Here is a 23148-nt window from a genome sequence, read left to right as displayed (position 1 = left end):
AGCAGACGCAGCAGTACCAATTCCAAAGACCGGGGCTAGGTTCGAAACCTCTCTGGAGCAAGTGAACGAGGGACAATCCCTCCGCAAGGAGCTACTCCTGAAAATGTTTCAACAGTCTGCGAGATCTTGAGGCAAAAACCTCGGATCTTTCCGAAATGACCAACACGTTGTTTTCCTTAAATACATACAAGCAAACCCTTTTATAAATATTATTTTTTTAAATCAAAAAATCAAGCTTTTTAAAGTACGAACACCGGCGTACGCCGGCGCGCCGCACACGCCGCCGCCGCCGGTATATAATAGAGCCTGCGCCGCCGCTGCCGATTAAGTGATCGGCGTAAACCTCTAGTACATACCGTTCCACCAGCGGGTCTTAGAATACACCTGCGGCAGGTATGCCTGTCGTAAGAGGCGACTAAAATACCAAATTGATTCAAGGGGCTATGTAGCGCAACCCTTTCAAGGGGTTGTCATTAACACCTTTCATTTGATACCAATATCGTATAAACAAATTCTAGAGTCACCCCTGGTCCACCTTTATGGCGATATCTCGAAAAGGCGCCCACCCATAGAACTAAGGCCCACTCCGTTTTAAAATACTCATCAACACCTTTCGTTTGTTACCTATATTGTAAAAACGCGTTCTAGAGTCACCCCTGGTCCACGTTTATGGCGATATCTCGAAAAGGCGTCCACTTATAGATTTAAGGTCCACTCCCTTTTAAAATACTCATTAACACCTTTCATTTGATACCCATATCGTACAAAAAAATTCTAGAGTCACCCCTGGTCCACCTTTATGGCGATATCTCGAAAAGGCGTCCACCTATAGAACTAAGGCCCACTCCCTTTTAAAATACTCATTAACACTTTTCATTTGATATCCATATTGTACAAAAGCATTCTAGAGTCACCCCTGGTCCACCTTTATGGCGATATCTCGAAAAGGCATCCACCTATAGAACTAAGGCCTACGCCCTTTTAAAATACTCATTAACACCTTTCATTTGATACCCATATCGTACAAACAAATTCTAGAGTCACCTCTGGTCCACCTTTATGGCGATATCTCGAAAAGGCGTCCACCCATAGAACTAAGGCCCACTCCTTTTTAAAATACTCATTAACACCTCTCGTTTGATACCCACATTGTACAAACGCATTCTAGAGTCACCCCTTGTCCACGTTTATGGCGCTATCTCGAAAAGGCGTCCCACCCATAGAACTAAGGTCCACTCCCTTTTAAAATACTCATTAACACCTTTCATTTCATACCCATATCGTACAAACAAATTCTAGAGTCACCCCTGGTCCACCTTTATGGCGATATCTCGAAAAGGCGTCCACCCATAGAAATAAGGCCCACTTCTTTTTAAAATGCTCATTAACACCTTTCGTTTGATACCCATATTGTACAAACGCATTCTAGAGTCACCCCTGGTCTACCTTTATGGCGATATCTCGAAAAGGCATCCACCTATAGAACTAAGGCCTACGCCCTTTTAAAATACTCATTAACACCTTTCATTTGATACCCATATCGTACAAACAAATTCTAGAGTCACCTCTGGTCCACCTTTATGGCGATATCTCGAAAAGGCGTCCACCCATAGAACTAAGGCCCACTCCTTTTTAAAATACTCATTAACACCTTTCATTTGATACCCATATCGTACAAACAAATTCTAGAGTCACCTCTGGTCCACCTTTATGGCGATATCTCGAAAAGGCGTCCACCCATAGAAATAAGGCCCACTTCTTTTTAAAATACTCATTAACACCTTTCGTTTGATATCCATATTGTACAAAAGCATTCTAGAGTCACCCCTGGTCCACCTTTATGGCGATATCTCGAAAAGGCATCCACCTATAGAACTAAGGCCTACGCCCTTTTAAAATACTCATTAACACCTTTCATTTGATACCCATATCGTACAAACAAGTTCTAGAGTCACCTCTGGTCCACCTTTATGGCGATATCTCGAAAAGGCGTCCACCCATAGAACTAAGGCCCACTCCTTTTTAAAATACTCATTAACACCTCTCGTTTGATACCCCCTTTGTACAAACGCATTCTAGAGTCACCCCTTGTCCACGTTTATGGCGATATCTCGAAAAGGCGTCCCACCCATAGAACTAAGGTCCACTCCCTTTTAAAATACTCATTAACACCTTTCATTTCATACCCATATCGTACAAACAAATTCTAGAGTCACCCCTGGTCCACCTTTATGGCGATATCTCGAAAAGGCGTCCACCTATAGAACTTAGGCCCACTCCCTTTTAAAATACTCATTAACACTTTCATTTGATACCCATATCGTACAAACAAATTCTAGAGTCACCCCTGGTCCACCTTTATGGCGATATCTCGAAAAGGCGTCCACCCATAGAACTAAGGCCCACTCGTGATTAAAATACTCATTAACACCTTTCGTTTGATACCCATATTGTACAAACGCATTCTAGAGTCACCCCTTGTCCACGTTTATGGCGATATCTCGAAAAGGCGTCCACCTATAGAACTAAGGTCCACTCCCTTTTAAAATACTCATTAACACCTTTCATTTGATACCCATATCGTACAAACAAATTCTAGAGTCACCCTAGGTTCATTTTACTACGATTTTCCCTTATTTTATCTCCATAGCTCTCAACTGAGTATGTAATGTTCGGTTACACCCGAACTTAGCCTTGTTGTTGTTGTTGTTGTTGTTGTAGCGATTAGGTTACTCCCCGAAGGCTTTGGGGAGTGTTATCGATGTGATGGTCCTTTGTCGGATACAGATCCGATACGCTCCGGTAACACAGCACCATTAAGGTGCTGGCCCGACCATCTCGGGAACGATTTATATGGCCAAATTAAACCTTCAGGCCATCCCTCCCTCCTCACCCCCAAGTTCCATGAGGAGCTTGGGGTCGCCAGAGCCTCGTCTGTTAGTGAAACGGGATTCGCCGCTCGAAAATGAGGTTGACAATTGGGTTGGAGAAGCTATATATTGCGCTACACAACCCCTTGAATCCCCGCACTTAGCCTTCGTTACTTGTTTTGTTAGAAGTTGGTGCGCAAGATTATAATGATGATTGTCTCTCTTATGTTGTTCTGCTGTTTTCATCCCTAGCTCTTTTTATTGATCTGCTAATCTGAGGTTTTCGCGGTCTGTTGTTGTTGTTGTTGTTATACCGATAAGGTTATTCCCAGAAGGCTTTGGGGAGTGTTATCGATGTTATGGTCCTTTGCCGGATACAGATCCAGTACGCTCCGGTAATACAGCTCCATTAAGGTGCTAGCCCCACCATCTCGGGAACGATTTACCTATATATCCATATTAAACCTTCAAGCTTTCCTTCCCTCCCCACCCCCAAGTTCCATGAGGAGCCAGACCGTCGTCTGTTAGTGAAACAGGATCCGCCACAGATAGGTGAGGTGACAATTGGGTTTGGAGAAGCTATATATTGCGCTGGCAACCTGAAAGGGTTGGGCTACACAGCCCCTTGAATATGGTATTTTAGACGCCTCTTACGATAGGCATACCTACCGCGGGTATATTCTGACCCCCTAACCCGCTGGGGCCATGTTTATCCGCCTTGGCGTTAGTTTAAGGCTCGCGCTGCCGTTAAACCTAATCAGTACACTCAGAAAAAAAATCGTTCTAAAACGAACGAAACAAGTTCAAAATTAAGAACATTCGTTGACAAAAATCTGTTAAGTACGTTTTTTCTTAACTCGTGACCGATGGGCTTGTTTTAAGAAGCACACCGTTCGTATTTTATGACCAGTTTGATATTGATGTGTGAACCTTCTGTGCTCATTTCGATCACTACTTGGGCTTGATTTAAGATATTTCGTTCTCAAGCTTCGAGAACGATTTGTGGTCGATTTAACAGTTTTCGGTCTCAATTCAAGAACGGTTTGTGCTTGATCATTGATGGGAGTGGGAAGGTACCATTTATTTACTTTTTTATTAATAAATAATTTTTTTGTTATTAATATGCATAATATGCATTTTTTCATATATTTCTCTTATTGAGAAATTCTTCTTGTTTGATGATGCAATCTGAATATATATTAAAAAGATTTCATAACGAGTTTGAGAATTACCTGTGCATATGTGAATGGAACTGAACGAAAAATAACAGTTAAAAAAAATAGAACATAAAAAAATTGTATTAAACAACTTCAGAGTTTGACGGTGATTGAACTCGCGGAACACGATCGCAACCGCAACATCATAGCCGCTGGGCCACTACAACTGCTTGATAGCGTGTGCCAAATGTTGTATTTAACATTGTATTGCACACGAATTGTACCGTTTATTTTTTCTTGAACTTAATTTAAGAACATCGTTCTCATTAATGGAACATTTGTTCATATTTTAAGACCAGCCGTTCTCTTTTCAAGAAAATGGTGTCAGTTCAAGGACAAGGTTGTTATTTTAAGAACAGGTCGTTCGTTTTTCAAGAACAAAAAAGTAAGAACTTGAAAAGCTTGAATTGAGTCCGTTGGTGCCGGATTTCAGAACGGGTTTTTTCTCTGAGTGTATGACTTCGTTGTATTATCCCACAGAGACAAAAGATGGAAAGGCAGTTTACATCGTCCTGCATTATCTGCATTATGGCAGCTCCTTTTCTAAAGATATCCACCTTGCCGTGCACACCGCCAATGAAGATTACAGGAATGCGGAGTTTCTCTGAAATCACTATTTTTCTCTTCAGAGTAGACCAGAATTTCATTGTCATCTCCTATGCTCTTCTTCTAGCAGCTCTAGATGTGCGCGGCCGTGTCCACGGAGGGTCAGACGCCTTTCTCTGTTACTAGGTCTTCTCACATCTTCTCTCTTCTTCTTAAACACATGCCTGTCGACCTCCGTCAATCGCATGCTTCTTTTTCCGTCGGTGACCTCTTCCTTCTGGAACCGATTTCGGTGGTTTCACCACTTTACCCATTCACGCCATCTAGGTCGGATAAGTATACCTCCGCTTACAATCTCCCTAAATAACGGTGTAGAAGTCCGCTATCTTCCGCTCTCTATTGAGCAAAGCATAAGCTCCGACATATCGCACGGTGCGATATCGACGCCCCTCCGCCCAGGATCGATTCTTTGCTGTAGAGCTAACTTTGTCGCGACCGCACCCTGCTAATCTCTTCATCGTAATTATTTCCAACATCTTTTATAAAATTGATCATGTCCGTATGACCACGTGTCCGCCCAGGGCGGGCACATCGTTCCACGACAGCGAATGTATGTATCGTAGTTCACATTTACAGACATACCTGTCGTAAGAGGTGACTAAAATCAACATTCCCGCATGTTCGAGGGATAAAAACGTTCGCGTGGGCGTCGGGCTAATACCAGAAGGTGCTAGTACCAGAGAGTACCGCATTGGACCACCAGCGGTTTAGGGGGTCAGAATATACCCGCGGTAGGTACGCCTGTCGTAAGAGGCGACTAAAATAACAGATTCAAGGGGCTGTGTAGCGCAACCCTTTCAGGTTGCCAGCGCGATATACAGCCTCTCCAAACCCAATTGTCAATCTCACCTATCCGCGGCGAATCCTGTTTCACTAACAGACGAGGCTCTGGCGACCCCAAGCTCCTCATGGAACTTGGGGGTGAGGAGGGAAGGATGGTCTTAAGGTTTAATGTGGCCATATTAATCGTTCCCGATATGGTCGGGCTAGCACCTTAATGGTGCAGTGTTATCGGAGCGTACCGGATCTGTATCCGGTAAAGGACCATCACATAGATAACACTCCCCAAAGCCTTCGGGGAGAAACCTTATCACTTCAACAACAACAACAGTACCGCATTCGATCTGGTAAGGGACTAAAATATACATAACGCTTACTACCCTTCGGGGAACGTTTTTTACGACAGAGGGGACTCGAATTTTTTTCGACCAGGGGTCTAACACATAAAAATGTGAAACTATCCATCCACCTCAGTGAGCCTCCTTGTTGTGGTAACGACTGCTTTACTTCCCAAGGCAGCCTGTTGTCCACAATGCTTCGTCGCAAATTATCCGATGGTCACGATCTGTATAACACCATGCGTTAAACGATACGTAGGTTGCATAAACCAAACGATAACTTGGTTTGTTGATGATCTTAATGTTGATTTCAAACAAATTAGGAATACAATTATTTTCGTTATGTTACTGATATTAAGTATGTTCGGCAAGCTGAAAGTTTGTACAAAGTTGTACCAATTGTTACCGTGCAGCGTTCGGTCTTGGTAGACGATTGCTTGGAAACGCCCACAAGTAAATAAATAAACAAGCACATTTGTTTTCCCGGTAAGATCATGAAATGACATATGTATGTATGAATTGTGCTTCTCTAACCACGTTTACTTAATTTGTTGTAGCAGAAAGAGAAAAATTCGAAGACAGATAAGGCAAGGCCGGCGGCGCTTATCAATAGCAAAGCAGCGGAAAGAACAACCAATCCAGACACTTCATTTGAGTAACTAATTGAAGTTTGTACAACAATTAGTGATAAGAGCGATTTTTGATAAAACGCGTTGAGAGCCAATCAAATTAGAAATACTAAACATATTTTGTGTATTTTTTCTTATAATTGGTTGCTCTATGCTCAATGGTATGTGTTCTTTGTTGAATCTCATGACCTCAAAATTTGGCGAAGAATAGGTTTCGTTTACCTGGAAAGTTATTGGGTGTAGTGACATCCGGCATTGCTCAGCATATCCATGTCAAGCTGTCAACAAGTCCAGTCGACACGAGATTCCTGAAGTTATTCGGAATACAGATGGTCGTATAGTTGTATTTAAACGAAGAGCTAAACCTCCACTCCTGGTCCACTTTTATAACGATATTCCGAAAAGGCGTCCAACTATGGAACTAAGGCCCACTCCCTTTCAAAATACTCATTAACACCTTTCATTTGATACCCATATAGTACAAACAAATTCTAGAGTCACCCCTAGTCCACCTTTATAGCGATATTTCGAAAAGGCGTCCACCTATAGAACTAAGGCCCACGCCCTTTTAAAATACACATTAACACCTTTCATTTGATACCCATATTGTACAAACGCATTCTAGAGTCACCCCTGGTCCACTTTTATAACGATATTCCGAAAAGGCGTCCAGCTATAGAACTAAGGCCCACTCCGTTTTAAAACACTTATTAACACTTTTCGTTTGATACCCATATTGTACAAACGCATTCTAAAGTCAACCCTGGTCCACTTTTATAACGATATTCCGAAAAGGCGTCCACCTATAGAACTAAGGCCCACTCCCTTTCATTTGACACCCATATAGTACAAACAAATTCTAGTGTCACCCCTGGTCCACCTTTATGGCGATATCTCGAAAAGGCGTCCACATATAGAACTAAGGACCACGCCCTCTTAAAATACTCATTAACACCTTTCATTTGATACTCATATCGTACAAACAAATTCTAGAGTCATCCCTGATCCATCTTTATGGCGATATCTCGAAACGGCGTCCATCTATATAACTTAGGCACACGCCCTTTTAAAATACTCATTAATACCTTTCATTTGATACCCATATCGTACAAAATAAATTCTAGTCACCCCTGGTCCACCTTTATGGCGATATCTCGAAACGGCGTCCATCTATAGAATTTAGGCCCACACCCTTTTAAAATACTCATTAATACCTTTCATTTGATACCCATATCGTACAAAATAAATTCTAGAGTCACCCCTGGTCCACCTTTATGGCGATATCTCGAAAAGGCTCCACCTATAGAACTTAGGCCCATTCCCTTTTAAAATTATCATTAACACATTTCATTTGATACCCATATCGTACAAACAAATTCTAGAGTCAGGCCTGGTCCACCTTTATGGCGATATCCCTAAATGGCGTCCATCTATAGAACTATGGTCCACTTCCTCTTAAAATACTATTTAATACCTTCCATTTGATACACATGTCATACAAACACATTCCAGGGTTACCCTAGGTTCTTTTTACAACATGGTGATTTTCCCTTACTTTGTCTCCACAGCTCTCAACTGAGTATGTAATGTTCGGTTACACCCGAACTTAGCCTTCCTTACTTGTTTATATATTATTTTGGGTGTAGGGATATATCTGTGGACATAAACATTTTTCTTATGTATATAAAGGAAAAACTTACCTCTTTAACTTTCTGCCGTTTTTCCTCTACAGCTGGATCTGGATCAGCATTACCATTTGCGGTAAATGTAATTCTGGAAATTTTTCCCACCGGCAAATTATTGCGCTCCATACGTGCAACAATATCTTCATTACTCATACTATTCCCTTTGATGACAGCACCAACTATTTCCAGTGGTGGTCCTTCACCATTTAGTGGTGGCGCCACACCCTGTTGTTGATGACCATCATCTGCTGCTGTTATGCCACCACCCATTTCCTCGCCATCGTAACCTGGATCAGCTGCTGGCTGTTGGTGGGGTTGTTGATGTTTTTGCAGTATTGGTTTATCCAATATTTCGCCTAATTCTTCTTTGATTTTTGCTTGCAACTTCTGACGGTCACCCAATAAGTGGGGATCTGTGTCGATTGGTGCATGCTTGGCTAACGGTGGTGCTGGTATAAACATCTCGGGACCGGCGTTTTGAAAATGCTTATAAACGCGTAGTACACGTTCGCCACCAAAATTATCAGGTAAAAGGAATATGCCACCGAAACAGAGCAGACATAATGTGACCAACACCAAGCCGATGAGAAATTTTTCACGCAAGTGAAAATTTGGTTTACGACCAATTGGACCAATGCGATGCATTTTGGTTATTGAGTAGAATTTCAATTAAACGCAGCCTGACAACGTTATATGGGGGCGTAAAATTAAGTACCGTTTATTAGGGCTTTGTGTGGAGTATATTTATTGTAGTTCAAACTTTCTCTTGAGCGGGTGGGTTAGGAAGACGGTTTATTTACATTACAGGACGGTGGGTTTTCACTTATTTAATGATTTTATTATTTAACATTTAATTATGTTTTAGTAATTTTTAGCTTTCTGACTTTTCTATTCACAAATTTTTGCACATTCAAACACAAACAACAAACACTTTCACTCTGAGCCAAAATTACCGAGTTGCCTCCTACTAAAGCACAAAACGTTGTTTCTTTTCTCTTATTTGCCTCTTTACTTAACTTTCCTTTGCTCCTCCTTTAAAATCGCCACGGACACGAGCTGATGAACACCTGAAAGCAAGGTTTTTGTAACTGCAAATTTAACACTTTTTTAAATTATTTCATAGAAATTTTGATTATTTTTTATGCCATTATTGCGTGAGAAACACACCACACATGCATAAATACACAAGTACTGCAAAAATAATAAAGCAACTGACGTTGGAACCAATTATGACGTTGGAACCGACGAGACGCGTATTCTCGAAATGCACAAGCAATCACCAACTGTATGCGACTGTCAGTATGACAGCAGCTAGAAGAAATGTCCACTATTTGTTGGGGACTGAAGGGGAAGCAATACGAGCGCCAAGTAACGACGAGAATGCTAGCTGCTTGGGAGCGTAATTTTAATAATTAAATGTAATTGCAATAACAGAAATGAAGAAACGATTTGTTTGCTTCTATACTTCCATTTGTTAATTTAAAAAAATAAATCACCAAATTCGTTAATAATTGCTTTTGTGTAAATTTGTTGTTTATTTTTGCAAAAAGACGCCGCCTTTCAAACAAATTCTACCTATAAGTAGGAACAAATGTGCCATTGGATGCATACATTCACACACACCTAATTCTTATTGACATTTATCATTTTCGGGATTTATTCGCGAACTCCAAATTAAAGGTCTCTATTCATCACAAAATATTTAACATAACCTGATTTCCACGATCTTATTTGTGTTCATTCTTGCACAGGTGTGTTTATAATAAATTAAATTTTTTATTTAAAATTCAATTTAATTTCAGTTTTCAATTGGTTTGAGCAAGATGCTGTGTAAAACTCTTGTAATCTCCGATTATTTGTTTTCTCTTCTGTTTATCAGCATATTTCATATACTTCCAAAAGAAAATTTTTCCAGGGTTGTATTAACTATAAGGTCTATTGCTGGCCACCACAAACCACATTTAGAAGATTGCGCTTCCACGAGTTCAAACTTGCTTGGTTCTGCGAATTTGTCACAGTTGACTGCTTGAGCGAATGAAAGATAGAGCGAAAAAGCAAGAGCTAAAGGAAAATGGCGTATGAATTTTTCATAAAAAAACAGCTGATCTTTTGTTTACATGCACAATGCGCAATCTTGTGTGTGTGATTTGTGGTGATTGCTGGCTGGCAACGGCAAAAAAATGTTGCTGGTTATCATAGCAACGGGTGGTTGTGTGCGTATCGGGTGATTGTCACTTGCCCGGCCACCACACAAGCAGAAAGCATCAAGCGCCATTTGTATTGAAATTTCGTAGCGTGCTGACGTATACATGTCATCGGATGACGATTTTTTATTGCTTGTAAATTTTGCGAATTTTCATAAAAATTTTTGAACTTTTTTCTAAGAATTTTTTCGAGTATGTAGTTTTGTAGCTTTTTCAATTTTAATATAATAAGATGCTAATCTTAAGCTACTAAGAAAATTACCTGATTTTTGGCAATTTATTTTTTCATCCGACCTTTGCATTCGTAGGTTTCAATAAATCGCAATGTAAAATCTTCTTCTTCCGCGAACTTGCTCATTTCACTTTCTCACAAAACTAACACACTAATGCTTGTCAATCACGTTGGCCACAATCAAATAGACCAGCTGTGGAAAATTAAGTACCGTTTATTAGGGCTTTGTGTGGAGTATATTTATTGTAGTTCAAACTTTCTCTTGAGCGGGTGGGTTAGGAAGACGGTTTATTTACATTACAGGACGGTGGGTTTTCACTTATTTAATGATTTTATTATTTAACATTTAATTATGTTTTAGTAATTTTTAGCTTTCTGACTTTTCTATTCACAAATTTTTGCACATTCAAACACAAACAACAAACACTTTCACTCTGAGCCAAAATTACCGAGTTGCCTCCTACTAAAGCACAAAACGTTGTTTCTTTTCTCTTATTTGCCTCTTTACTTAACTTTCCTTTGCTCCTCCTTTAAAATCGCCACGGACACGAGCTGATGAACACCTGAAAGCAAGGTTTTTGTAACTGCAAATTTAACACTTTTTTAAATTATTTCATAGAAATTTTGATTATTTTTTATGCCATTATTGCGTGAGAAACACACCACACATGCATAAATACACAAGTACTGCAAAAATAATAAAGCAACTGACGTTGGAACCAATTATGACGTTGGAACCGACGAGACGCGTATTCTCGAAATGCACAAGCAATCACCAACTGTATGCGACTGTCAGTATGACAGCAGCTAGAAGAAATGTCCACTATTTGTTGGGGACTGAAGGGGAAGCAATACGAGCGCCAAGTAACGACGAGAATGCTAGCTGCTTGGGAGCGTAATTTTAATAATTAAATGTAATTGCAATAACAGAAATGAAGAAACGATTTGTTTGCTTCTACACTTCCATTTGTTAATTTAAAAAAATAAATCACCAAATTCGTTAATAATTGCTTTTGTGTAAATTTGTTGTTTATTTTTGCAAAAAGACGCCGCCTTTCAAACAAATTCTACCTATAAGTAGGAACAAATGTGCCATTGGATGCATACATTCACACACACCTAATTCTTATTGACATTTATCATTTTCGGGATTTATTCGCGAACTCCAAATTAAAGGTCTCTATTCATCACAAAATATTTAACATAACCTGATTTCCACGATCTTATTTGTGTTCATTCTTGCACAGGTGTGTTTATAATAAATTAAATTTTTTATTTAAAATTCAATTTAATTTCAGTTTTCAATTGGTTTGAGCAAGATGCTGTGTAAAACTCTTGTAATCTCCGATTATTTGTTTTCTCTTCTGTTTATCAGCATATTTCATATACTTCCAAAAGAAAATTTTTCCAGGGTTGTATTAACTATAAGGTCTATTGCTGGCCACCACAAACCACATTTAGAAGATTGCGCTTCCACGAGTTCAAACTTGCTTGGTTCTGCGAATTTGTCACAGTTGACTGCTTGAGCGAATGAAAGATAGAGCGAAAAAGCAAGAGCTAAAGGAAAATGGCGTATGAATTTTTCATAAAAAAACAGCTGATCTTTTGTTTACATGCACAATGCGCAATCTTGTGTGTGTGATTGGTGGTGATTGCTGGCTGGCAACGGCAAAAAAATGTTGCTGGTTATCATAGCAACGGGTGGTTGTGTGCGTATCGGGTGATTGTCACTTGCCCGGCCACCACACAAGCAGAAAGCATCAAGCGCCATTTGTATTGAAATTTCGTAGCGTGCTGACGTATACATGTCATCGGATGACGATTTTTTATTGCTTGTAAATTTTGCGAATTTTCATAAAAATTTTTGAACTTTTTTCTAAGAATTTTTTCGAGTATGTAGTTTTGTAGCTTTTTCAATTTTAATATAATAAGATGCTAATCTTAAGCCACTAAGAAAATTACCTGATTTTTGGCAATTTATTTTTTCATCCGACCTTTGCATTCGTAGGTTTCAATAAATCGCAATGTAAAATCTTCTTCTTCCGCGAACTTGCTCATTTCACTTTCTCACAAAACTAACACACTAATGCTTGTCAATCACGTTGGCCACAATCAAATAGACCAGCTGTGGAGCGAAAAATCTAAAAAGTTTGATTTTTATCAACGCGAAGCCGACAACAAGTACATGTGAGCACGACTACCGCCGCTCGTGCCGATTGCTATGGTAACCACCCGTTGCTATTGTTACCAGCAGCATTTTTTGTGCCGTTGCTAGCATATAAAAGAGGACTTTGGCTAGACCTACATAGAACGCTTAAATGCTATGTGTGTATATCTTGCTCCACAAAGTTTGTGGATCGTAAGGCGAGACAAAAAGTTAAGAATGGAATGCACATTCCATTTATAAAGCATTCACGGCTCAAGTTGAAATCTAAGAATTTTAAGAAGATGGCGGATCCAGTGCAAAAAAAAAAGAAAAATTTGTGTCAAAACCTAGGTATGGAATCTACATAGAAGGACTTCTCTACCAAGCCTTATCAACAGTTTTTGTCTTCCTTATATAACACTGTAATATTTGCTGAGGCCTGATTGCAAAGTATACTTTCGACAGAGCTGTAAAAAATTGAATCAATTGAGTGTGCATTCTCTCACATTCTTTTAAAAATTTGTGATTTTTTCATTGCATATTATAAATCTCCATTCCTGAATGGCTTAAAATACTTTAACTCAAAGCTAGTATGTGTGTGTTATTGAATGGTAAAATATAATTAATATAGTGTGAATGTAGGAACCATTCACAATCTTTAATGAATGTAAACTTGAAATGAATGCACACTTTTTTTCCATTCAGTTCTAAATACTTTTACCCCAAGGTTATTTCTTTCTATACTTTCATTGCCATCAGATATGTTAAATCAATTTAGGAGCTGGGTGCAAAAAAGGCGTAAAATTGGTCAATAGCAAAAATAGCCCCTTCTAATTATTCCAGTAGTATAATATTTAAGAATTCATGCGCTTAACACCTGCTTATAATTAGTGAATATCAATTATGTTTGTTTAAGAGCAACTGAAAAGAAAGAAACATTTACTGGTATATTGCGACGGTATCATTTCGAAAACAAACAAACAAGTAGTTAATTATAAACCAGGAAAGTCTTAAATCATCTTCATGGTGTCCGAACATAAGACATACAAGAGATAGTACTTCATAGCAGATTTTGTATTCTTCGTAATTGGGTTGATTTTTTTTTTTTTTAATTAATCGTGTGAATTCAAAAAATGTTAGACTCTTGTGAGTTGATTGCTTTCCTTTTTAGGTAAATCTCGCGGATAACTCGCTTACATAAAACCATACGGCTCTTGATTATATAAAGTATTCAAAAGACATGAAGATATAGTCGAATTTGGCTGAAACTTCGCAAAGACAATCTATTGCTTTCTTGCTATATGTCAAAATGTTACTACTTATTTTGCTATTGTTGTAAAATGGATTTTGTAAATGAACACATTGTGCATTGTGGATATTTTTTGTCGATAATATAACAAAAACAGATACTTGAGTTTAAGTCATTTAAATACATCAAAGTGCATAGGTCCTTCGGCGATTTCGTTGGAGCTTCCTAATTCCGAGAATTTCCATAAACATATGTCTATTACCATGGCATCGTCATATGGTGATTCAGGCTTTTTCTATCCACCTTCCCCGTTTTCCTTCATCTGTGCCACAAAAAAAAATGTTCTATAGGAAGAAACTCTTCAGAGGTTATTGACTGCCTCCATCGGACTACAATTTTTTTACAGCTGATATTTTAACAGTGTTTGACGGAATATAAATATGCTTGCATAGAAACTCCCCAGGCTTCAATCAAAAAATGCATTTAGATATATGTTGTTATGGTAACGCATCTTTGATGGAAGCAGTAAGGCGGTCGGCATGATGTGGTGGTGCACAGTGGCTAGTCATTGTCGGCTGGGGCGGGTCCTTGCCAACCTTACTGTTCCTGCGCCATAATCAGAAAAAAGTTCCTATCATGCCTATTCAAGACTCAGCTGCCAAATTCAAAAAACCTGACAGAAGCGCAGAGACCGACTCAAAACGCTTGAAATTCAAAGAAAACGACATTCGGCAGAACCGGATGCCACGGACAGACCGTTAAACATTTAAAATTTAAATTAAAAAAAAAACCGAAAATTTAAAAAAAACTGTTCAAAAAAAAAACTAACCGAACCGGAAACGACCGGTTACTAACTGCTGAAATTAAAAAAAAAAACGCTGAAAAGTAAAATAAAAAGGTGAAAAACAAAAAGAAGAAAGGGGCCGAATATAACTTGGGGGCGCCGCGGGTGTTGTTGCACCTATTGCACGCACCTATTGCACGCACCTATTGCACGCACCTATTTTTCGGTGGCCCCTTACCTGTAGACCCCACGTGCCTTCTAAATAAATGGCGACGCCAGCATTCCCATTTTAAATATTAATTTATTTATAATTCATTTCTATTAACGTATGTAAGCAACAAAAAAAAAAAGATAATGCAGGTTTCTTAACCAGGGCTACAGCATTGTTGAACTACGAATAGCTAATTACACTATGAAAATGTAGGTAAGTGTGTGTAGTGCATAAGTGAGAGAAAAAAAAATGATCCAACAGATCACAATTTATTGGGCCGAAATCGAAACGAAATCTAATATGAATACTTAAGTCTGACTAAGCTTGTTCTGTTGGGGGTTCTTTTCTTTTCTCTTACTTTTGCTCGTAATATTTTAAATTATACAATTATTTACGTCTCCCCCTTTTTTTTATAATCGTTATAAGCGCTATTTGTGAGAAAAATATGTAATTAAATGTACTTATGTATAGTAAATATACTACATACAACGTAAGAATGTGGTCGAGTACCACTTTTCTGTTTTCCCTTCACAAAACATATTTTAGGGCTATAAAGTTGGGATACAAATTCCGAAAATTGGGGCTCTCTTAGAAAATGATTATGTTGTTGTAGTAGAACTATTTTTGAGTTTAACAAAATATCAATTTGGTATAACGCATAGTATAATGACACTAACATGTAATATGTACCAAGAAACTTGTTATAAAAGCAATAAAGATTAAATTTGTATAGCGCTATATATTATATGCACGTATATAATTTGCTTCTGGTTGTTCGAACGATATTGCTAGCTACGTACCGTGGACCTCTGCCGGCGTGGTTACTGGTGATGTTGTTGTTGCTGGTGAAGTTGTCGCTGTTGTTGGTTATGGCGCGCGGTCTTGGGCGCGCTGTGTTGGTACTGTTGGTGGTTGTTGCGCTCTGGTCCGAGGTGATCAAGTGAACCTGGTGGCAATAGAACTTCGTGTTGACCTTTACGATCTGGATGACTTGGTGCTAACTTTGGCGTTCGTTGTATTACGCTGCAGTGTACTGCTGGCCCTGGAGGCGGAGGTGGTGTTAGACGCTTATCCAAAGATGGTGGCGTACGTCGTAAACGTAGAGAAAGGAATTTATCTTCGGATACCAAGGGTTTCTCATCAACAATTTGTTTAGTGCCATCCGAATCCGAATCGGAATCACTAGAACTTTCCTCACTAGGTGTGACTGTGAAACGCCGACCTACTACTTCAACTGGATATTCTTTACGTTGAGCTTGTGTCAACGAACACAACTGTTGTAAGATTTATTACAACCCAAAATAGACGAGTAAAAACGAGGTTTGTCGGAATGAACTGGTCGGTACTTTGCGCTATCGACTCTTTCCTAGTTTCTGGGCATTTTCCCGTTTGTTCTTTTAGTAGTGGGGTAAAGGAATCGGTCTCCAATTCCTCGTTGCGGTCTTGTGGTTCTTCACAATACTCTCTTGAATATGTGCACAGCACGGCGAGGGTGTTTTGCGATGAGTTGAATATAGTCGGGGATGTGCAGTTGATGTAAGCAATAGTGTTAATGAAGCAGGAGCTGTGCTTGACGCCTTTGCCTCTTTGGTTTATAAAATTTTCCGATTAACTGCGCAAAAGAAAAGCCAACTCTTGTTTTTTTCCCGGCCGGAAAAACGTGGCTATCTTTTTGCTGCTTTTTTTCTAAAACTTTCCACTCCTTCCTCGTTTTACTTGCGGCCGGAAACTCATGGCAATTTTCGCTAGTGATCGCCGGTCTTTCTTTCTTGTTTTTCGATACTTTTGTATCGCAACTTTCGCCCCATCACCAGTCACTAGGTGTGTTCGCACGAAAACGCTCCCAAGTGGACCGTAACCGTAGACCATAACAGCAGACCGTAACAATGTTGTTGTTGTTGTAGCAGTGAAGCTCCTCGGTCTTCAATCAAACAATGCTTTTAGATCCATGTTGTTTCACTGCTACAACAACAACAGCATTTTTTGATTGAAGACCGGGGAGCTTCTATGCAAGCTCGTGTTTCTCCCACAAGGGGGTGTGACACCTTCTAGTTGAACAGGTTGGCGGCATCCCTTAAGCTGGAGACATTGGTGCTTTATCGGTAACCGTATCGGTAGCCTTTTAACAGCTGATTCGACTAACCTTATGAGAATCAATGCAATCGATTATTGGTACCGCTAAAGTCGTAACCGTATCGTAGCCAACCAATTGGGTTTTGGTTTACCGTCGTAACGATAAACAGCTGATTACGTTAGGGATACGGATACAGCGATACGACATACGGCACCAATGACTCCGGCTTTAATTGTAACAACACAACTCTTTACCAATAAAATATTAACATTTTATTTTCAATATTAGTGCAATTCTCTCAGTCTAGGAAACAGAAAATATTCTACGTTTTCTGGACCAAATATACAACACTCAGAAAACATTCCAGCTTCACAACTAGCATCCTTTCCATCTGATCCTGCACTTAGTGTCAAACCTTAAATATAAAGGCGCATAGTAATAATTAAAATAAAATAGGTTTTAAATTTAGTTGCACCTTTTTTGACAGATAGATCATAGAAAATTATGTCAAAAAGCTGCAACTAAATTTAAATTCAATTTATTTAGACTATAACTATGCGCCAAAATGTATATATCATGCATTCGAAAAGGTTACAAAACTGCACTGCGCATATATTTGTTCTTCTTCTTAATTGAAATTCAGTCTCACCATTCTTGTAACATTTATATATTTTCTGTTCTGGATTTGATTTTAGAAAATGTAGAAACCGTAGACAAATTTTGACGATTGTCTTACGTTGTTGCAAGTAGAAAACTTTTGACCATAAAATGGAAGACTTTCTACGTTTTGTTTAATTTCTATGCAGATAGAATATCCCTATTTTGATTTTTTCACCAAATATTAATGGATTGCAGAGGTTCTGCACTTTGAATCAATATTTTCGATCTATATTGATAGATTTCAAAATTTTTGATATTTCGAGATCTGAATCACTATAAAAGTCCGTGCACACTAAGCGACGCGACACATAGCGACACGCTACACAAAATATTCGCGGAATTTTTGCCTAATTGGCCAACTTGGTCGTGTCGTGTCGTCCGACTGTCGCTAGGTGTGCATGGTTCCATAAGAACACATGCAAAGAATATTTTGTTGGTACGTGTCGCGTCACTTAGTGTGCACGCACTTTAAGTCTATACTTCAATATATATCATAATCCAAAAATACTAGCAGTATTTCCTAACCTTCTAGAGGGCCAATTACTTATAACCATATAACCATTACCAGATAAAACAGCTGATCGAACCTACGTTATGAAAATCAATGTAATCGATTAATAGTGCCATACCATAACGCTAACGCCCTAACCGTACCATAACAAACCAATTGGATTTTGGTTTCTCGTCATATCCATAACTTAAAAATATTTGAGTTGGTGAATTTAATAACATTTTGTAGATTTTATCCATTGTTTTGGATTAGCTTTGACTAAGAGACTTATTTTTTGTGGAATATGTTTGCAATTTTTTGAGTTTTCTGCATTTTTTTGGAATTTTCACGATTTTTAGGTTAAGGTACCATTAATCGATTACATTGCAGATGGTTATGGATACGGGTATGGTTACGACTATGTCGTTAGGGTTAAGGAAGTTTAATTAGCCCTTAACTTTTCCCATATGTCAAATTGGACCGACTGATTAGTCCGCAAACTCACTGAAATAGTGCAGATTTCTGTTAGTATATCAACAAATCTGGCATTACTGCTTCCGCCATTGTGAAAAAGCATAATAATTGGATGGTCGATCGATAAAAATTATAAGTAATTAACTGAAATTTTTATAGTTCAGAGATTTATAGCTTTGGTATATTCTGTCTAAAAATTGTAGCTTCAAGTGGAGATGCGATGGAGCCAAGTGTGAAATATGAAAGTTGTGAAGATATCTATATTGGGCCAGGAGATATAATACCAACTAATACTGGCCAAAAAAGGCATTTCGATTATTTGAGTAATGCTAACGAATGTAATGATGGTGTAGGTGGTGGTGGCCAGTATAAGATGCAAAATCTGGGATTTTCTTTGCCGCAACAACCACCAAAACGTTATCGCAGAGGAGAAGCTGCAGTGCTATTCTCGCCGCCATTTTTTGAAGTGGTAAGTTTTTTTTTCATTTGTACTATATGTATATAAAGTGATTATTTGAAGTTGCATGAGCAAGAATTTTCGTAATTCTTTTCCAATTAGTGGAAATATGTAAAGTTATAGGAACGATTTTTTAGTGCTGCTTGAGTGAGAGTTATTAACACCTGTTCTATTTTTGGTAATAGTCTAGTTGAGGGGTCGACTGCTAATACGCTACCCAAAATATCGAGAGGTGTCAAACGACGCGTCTTGACATCAGTATTAATAATCCAGACGCGGAAAATAAAAATTCATTCGTTCAAAAGATATTAACGAAAAACTTAAAAAAGGCCCGCGGGTACCTCCGAAACCGGGGGTGGGATCCATAGTATTTTTGCGCAGAGCACCTTTCTGCGTTGGCCGCCTTCGGCCGCGCTTATAAAAAATAACCCTGGGCTACGCCGTACCAAGTCCGGGTGTGTGGTGATGCACAATTTTTTTTGTGGGTACCAACACAACAACAACCACATGAAAATCGCCAATTGCAACTGCAAATATCTCCGGACATAGATACAATTTTTTTTCCGCCTTCGGATTATTGTTCTCGAGATTAATACGCGTCTTTTGACACCTGTCGATATTTTTGGTAGCGTATTAGCAGTCGACCCCTCAACTAGAATTTTACCTAATTTTTTACTATACACTCCTAGGTTTTGGGGAATATTATAGTTGTTGGTATTAATTTGCTTGATATTGTTCTGGTACGTTGCAGCAACGATACTTTACTATTTACTATACACTCCTAGGTTTTGGGGAATATTATAGTTGTTGGTATTAATTTGCTTGAATTGTTCTGGTACGTTGCAGCAACGAGCGCTATTTAGGTACCACCCGATATTTTCGGGAACAATTTGATATAACCACGCCGGGCTTCCTAAGTCATCCAGCTCCTCCTTCAGTAGGGAGCTTGCTGGAACCAAACCTGGTAAATATGTGTATGATACACTCATATACATAGGTTAGGTTGACAGATAGATATATATTGCAATCCAGAACCCTCTAGGGATTCACTTAGATCACTCTTTTCTTGGCATCCTAAGCTGACTCTGTTCATATTTATTTTATGGAAATCAATAACACAACGATAACATAGAAATCTCGCGAAGAATCACTCTTGCCCACATATTCGACTTGGGCTGAATAGGTAATTGAGAAAGTCCTCTACTGTTGTTGTTTTTGTTGTAGCAATAACAAGAAATTCCTCTCGGCAAGCGTTATTCTCACTATATAATGATTTCATTGTCCCCACCTACTATTTTATTGTCCATTCATTGCAATATTTGTTTTTGTATTTTCAGCCCGAGAATATGAACTTAAAAACTGGTGACACCATTATAGCGCGTTGCGTTTCTTGTCGAGTTGTGTTGCGTGGACACAAAAATGTATCGTCCAATTTCATCAAACATATGAAGCGTGCACACCCAGAGGTATATAAAATGTATGATAATTATAAAATCCTTAAACAACATGGCATTGTGACAAGACCGGCAACTGCGGTTGCTCCAAGAGAGCAGGGCTATTTTGAACCCACTTCGTTCCTAGAGGCTTTGCCCCCGAATTCCAATACCTTTAACCCGGAAAGCGACGGAATAGGTATTGAAAATGAACAAGACTCTGAGACCAACACCACAACCAACACTGAAAACTCTCAAGCCCATTCTAATACAGATCATACTGATACCATCGAAAATTCAAACGATTCTCAATTGAATAAAAATCAAACTCGCGGCGCAATTGGTAACACCAAACAACCAATTCAACAATCAGAAGTTAATTTATCAAACAAAACACTACAAGCAATGAGTAAATTATTTGATGAAAAACTCAAGTCTTTTGCTACAAAAACTGAATTGAATGAAGTAACTAAAAACATAATGAATCAGGTACGTTCGCGACAAACTACGCCATGCTCAAGTACAATCGGCGGCGAGGACGATGAAGAATATGATGATAATAATGAGGGAAAAATTGATGAAAGATACAAAAATTTTGAAAAGGAGTTACAAAATTTGCGCGAACGTTTAGATCAGACTGAACAAAGTAAACGCATGTTGCAACGCGAATTGCATTTACTCGAGAAAGTTGTACGTAAACGTAGATTGATTATAAGTAATTTACCAATAGCACCAAATCAACAGCCAAAAGCTGCAGTTGAACAATTATTGAGAGAACGTTTCGATATGCCGAATGTTATGTTGGAAAGTGTAACAGTTATTGGTAATAGAAATAGGCCGAATCAGGATCGCCAAACTCTGCTGGTGCAGATAGTACATGAGAATGATGTGAATGCGATTTTCAGAAAGAGCTCTTGTTTAAGAAATACTGGCATTTATATTGAGAGTCAAATGTCACAAATAACAATGAGACGTAAAGAAAAATTAATGGTACTACGTCGTGAAATGCTGAGACGAAATGGTTCTTTACGCATTTTAGTACGTAATGCACAAATGTTGGTATGCGATACATTTTTCCATTGGGATGATTTCTTGGGTTTATGCATGGGTAATTTGGATGCACCCGAGAATGAGTTGGTTTGTGGCGAGGAAGCAATTGAAGAACTGAAGAAATTGACAAATCTGGATATGAAAGAATTCCTGAATGTTTTAAAAAATTATGATATAAGATAAAATGTTAATACAAAAGCCATTTTATGCTCAAATAATGCAATATAGCATAATTGTTTTAATTTTTATCACATTCTTTAATCAAAACTTTGCTTGTAATATTTTACTTGAATATATAAATAAACAGCCAGTCCCACTGATTTTATGGTATAAGTAAACATTTTTTTTCTTTCAAAAATACAAGGACGCAAAGTTGCATCCATTTCACACTATATAAAACAGTAGTTTTAGTCGCTAAATACGGCATTAGAACAAGGCAACCAGCGCTTTCTTAACTCTGGCCTCTACATGAAATTTACAAGGCATGTACCTATGCAGAATTATTACAAGAACCCTACAAGTGAAAAGAAGTGATATTTTAAATATGCAGTTCAGTTATTAATAACATTACTTACTTAATTGGCGCTTAACCGTTTAAATGGTTATGGCCGTCCAACAAGGCGCGCCAGTCGGTCCTTCTCTCTGCCAACCGGCGCCAATTGGCCACACCAAGCGAGTTTAAATCGTTTTCCACCTGGTCCTTCCAACGGAGTGGCGGCCGCCCTCTACCTCTGCTTCCATAGGCGGGTTCCGATAGAAACACTTTCTTGGCCGGGGCGTCATCTTTCATTCGCATAACATGACCTAGCCACCGTAGCCGCTGCGTTTTAAATCGCTGGACTATGTTGATGTCTAAAATACTAGATTCAAGGGGTTATGTGGCGCAACCTTTTCAGTTTGCCAGCGCAATATATAGCTTCTCCAAACCCAATTGTCAACCTCACCTTCGAGCGGCGAATCCCGTTTCACTAACAGACGAGGCTCTGGCGACCCCAATCTCCTCATGGAACTTGGGGGGTGGGGAGGGAGGGCTGGCCTGAAGGTTTAATGTGGCCATATATATCGTTCCCGAGATGGTCGGGCTAGCACCTTAATGGAGCTGTGTTACCGGAGCGTACCGGATCTGTATCCGGCAAAGGACCATCACATCGATAACACTCCCCAAAGCCTTCGGGATGAACCTTATCGCTACAGCAACAACAACATGTTGATGTCTGCGTATAGCTCGTACAGCTCATCGTTAAATCTTCTTCGGTACTCGCCATCGCCAACGCGTAGTGGCCCATAAATCTTTCGAAGAACTTTTCTCTCGAACAATCCCAGAGCCGCTTCATCTGCTGTTGTCATGGCCCATGCTTCTGCACCATATATCAGGACGGGTACGATAAGTGACTTGTAGAGTATGATTTTCGTTTGCGATAGAGGACTTTACTTTTCAATTGCCCTACCTAGTCCAAAGTAGCATTTATTGGCAAGAGTGATTCTTCGCTGGATTTCAGAACTGATGTTGCTAGTGTTGATGTTGGTTCCCAAATAAGCGAAGTCTTTTACTATTTCGA

General features: G+C 39.0%; 2 protein-coding genes across 3 annotated transcripts in view; one reads left to right on the top strand and one right to left on the bottom strand.

Annotated features, from left to right (window-relative positions):
- The window catches only part of LOC137250589 (mannosyl-oligosaccharide alpha-1,2-mannosidase IA-like), a 99601-nt gene extending 89633 nt beyond the window's left edge, over positions 1-9968 (bottom strand). Inside the window, exons 1-2 of one of the 2 annotated variants that reach the window (XM_067783666.1) lie at positions 9749-9968; positions 8141-9192 (exon numbers count right to left, since the gene is read on the bottom strand). In XM_067783666.1, the coding sequence (XP_067639767.1) occupies positions 8141-8770 (630 nt within the window). In that variant the 5' untranslated portion in view covers positions 8771-9192; positions 9749-9968. The remainder of the gene's footprint in view (positions 1-8140; positions 9193-9748) is intronic. The other variant, XM_067783667.1, reaches the window with a different exon arrangement.
- Positions 9969-18661: 8693 nt separating this feature from the next.
- Positions 18662-21927, top strand: LOC137248304 (uncharacterized). The gene is made up of 3 exons (XM_067779176.1): positions 18662-18785; positions 18853-19118; positions 20444-21927. Exons 2-3 carry the CDS (start codon positions 18870-18872, stop codon positions 21770-21772), a joined length of 1578 nt encoding a protein of 525 aa, XP_067635277.1. The 5' UTR covers positions 18662-18785; positions 18853-18869; the 3' UTR covers positions 21773-21927.
- The last annotated feature ends 1221 nt before the right edge of the window (positions 21928-23148 follow it).

This window comes from Eurosta solidaginis, chromosome 4, assembly GCF_040869045.1.
Source record: "Eurosta solidaginis isolate ZX-2024a chromosome 4, ASM4086904v1, whole genome shotgun sequence".
In the NCBI taxonomy this organism is placed as follows: domain Eukaryota; kingdom Metazoa; phylum Arthropoda; class Insecta; order Diptera; family Tephritidae; genus Eurosta; species Eurosta solidaginis.
Note: the sequence above shows the minus strand (reverse complement) of the source record. Positions and strands in the feature narration are given on the sequence as shown.

Excerpts from the sequence above, each read along its gene's own strand:
- LOC137248304 (XM_067779176.1), top strand. The coding sequence starts at position 18,870 with ATGGAGCCAAGTGTGAAATATGAAAGTTGTGAAGATATCTATATTGGG. Across the intron at positions 19,119-20,443 it reads CGCCGCCATTTTTTGAAGTG|CCCGAGAATATGAACTTAAA; the intron begins GTAAGTTTTTTT and ends TTGTATTTTCAG.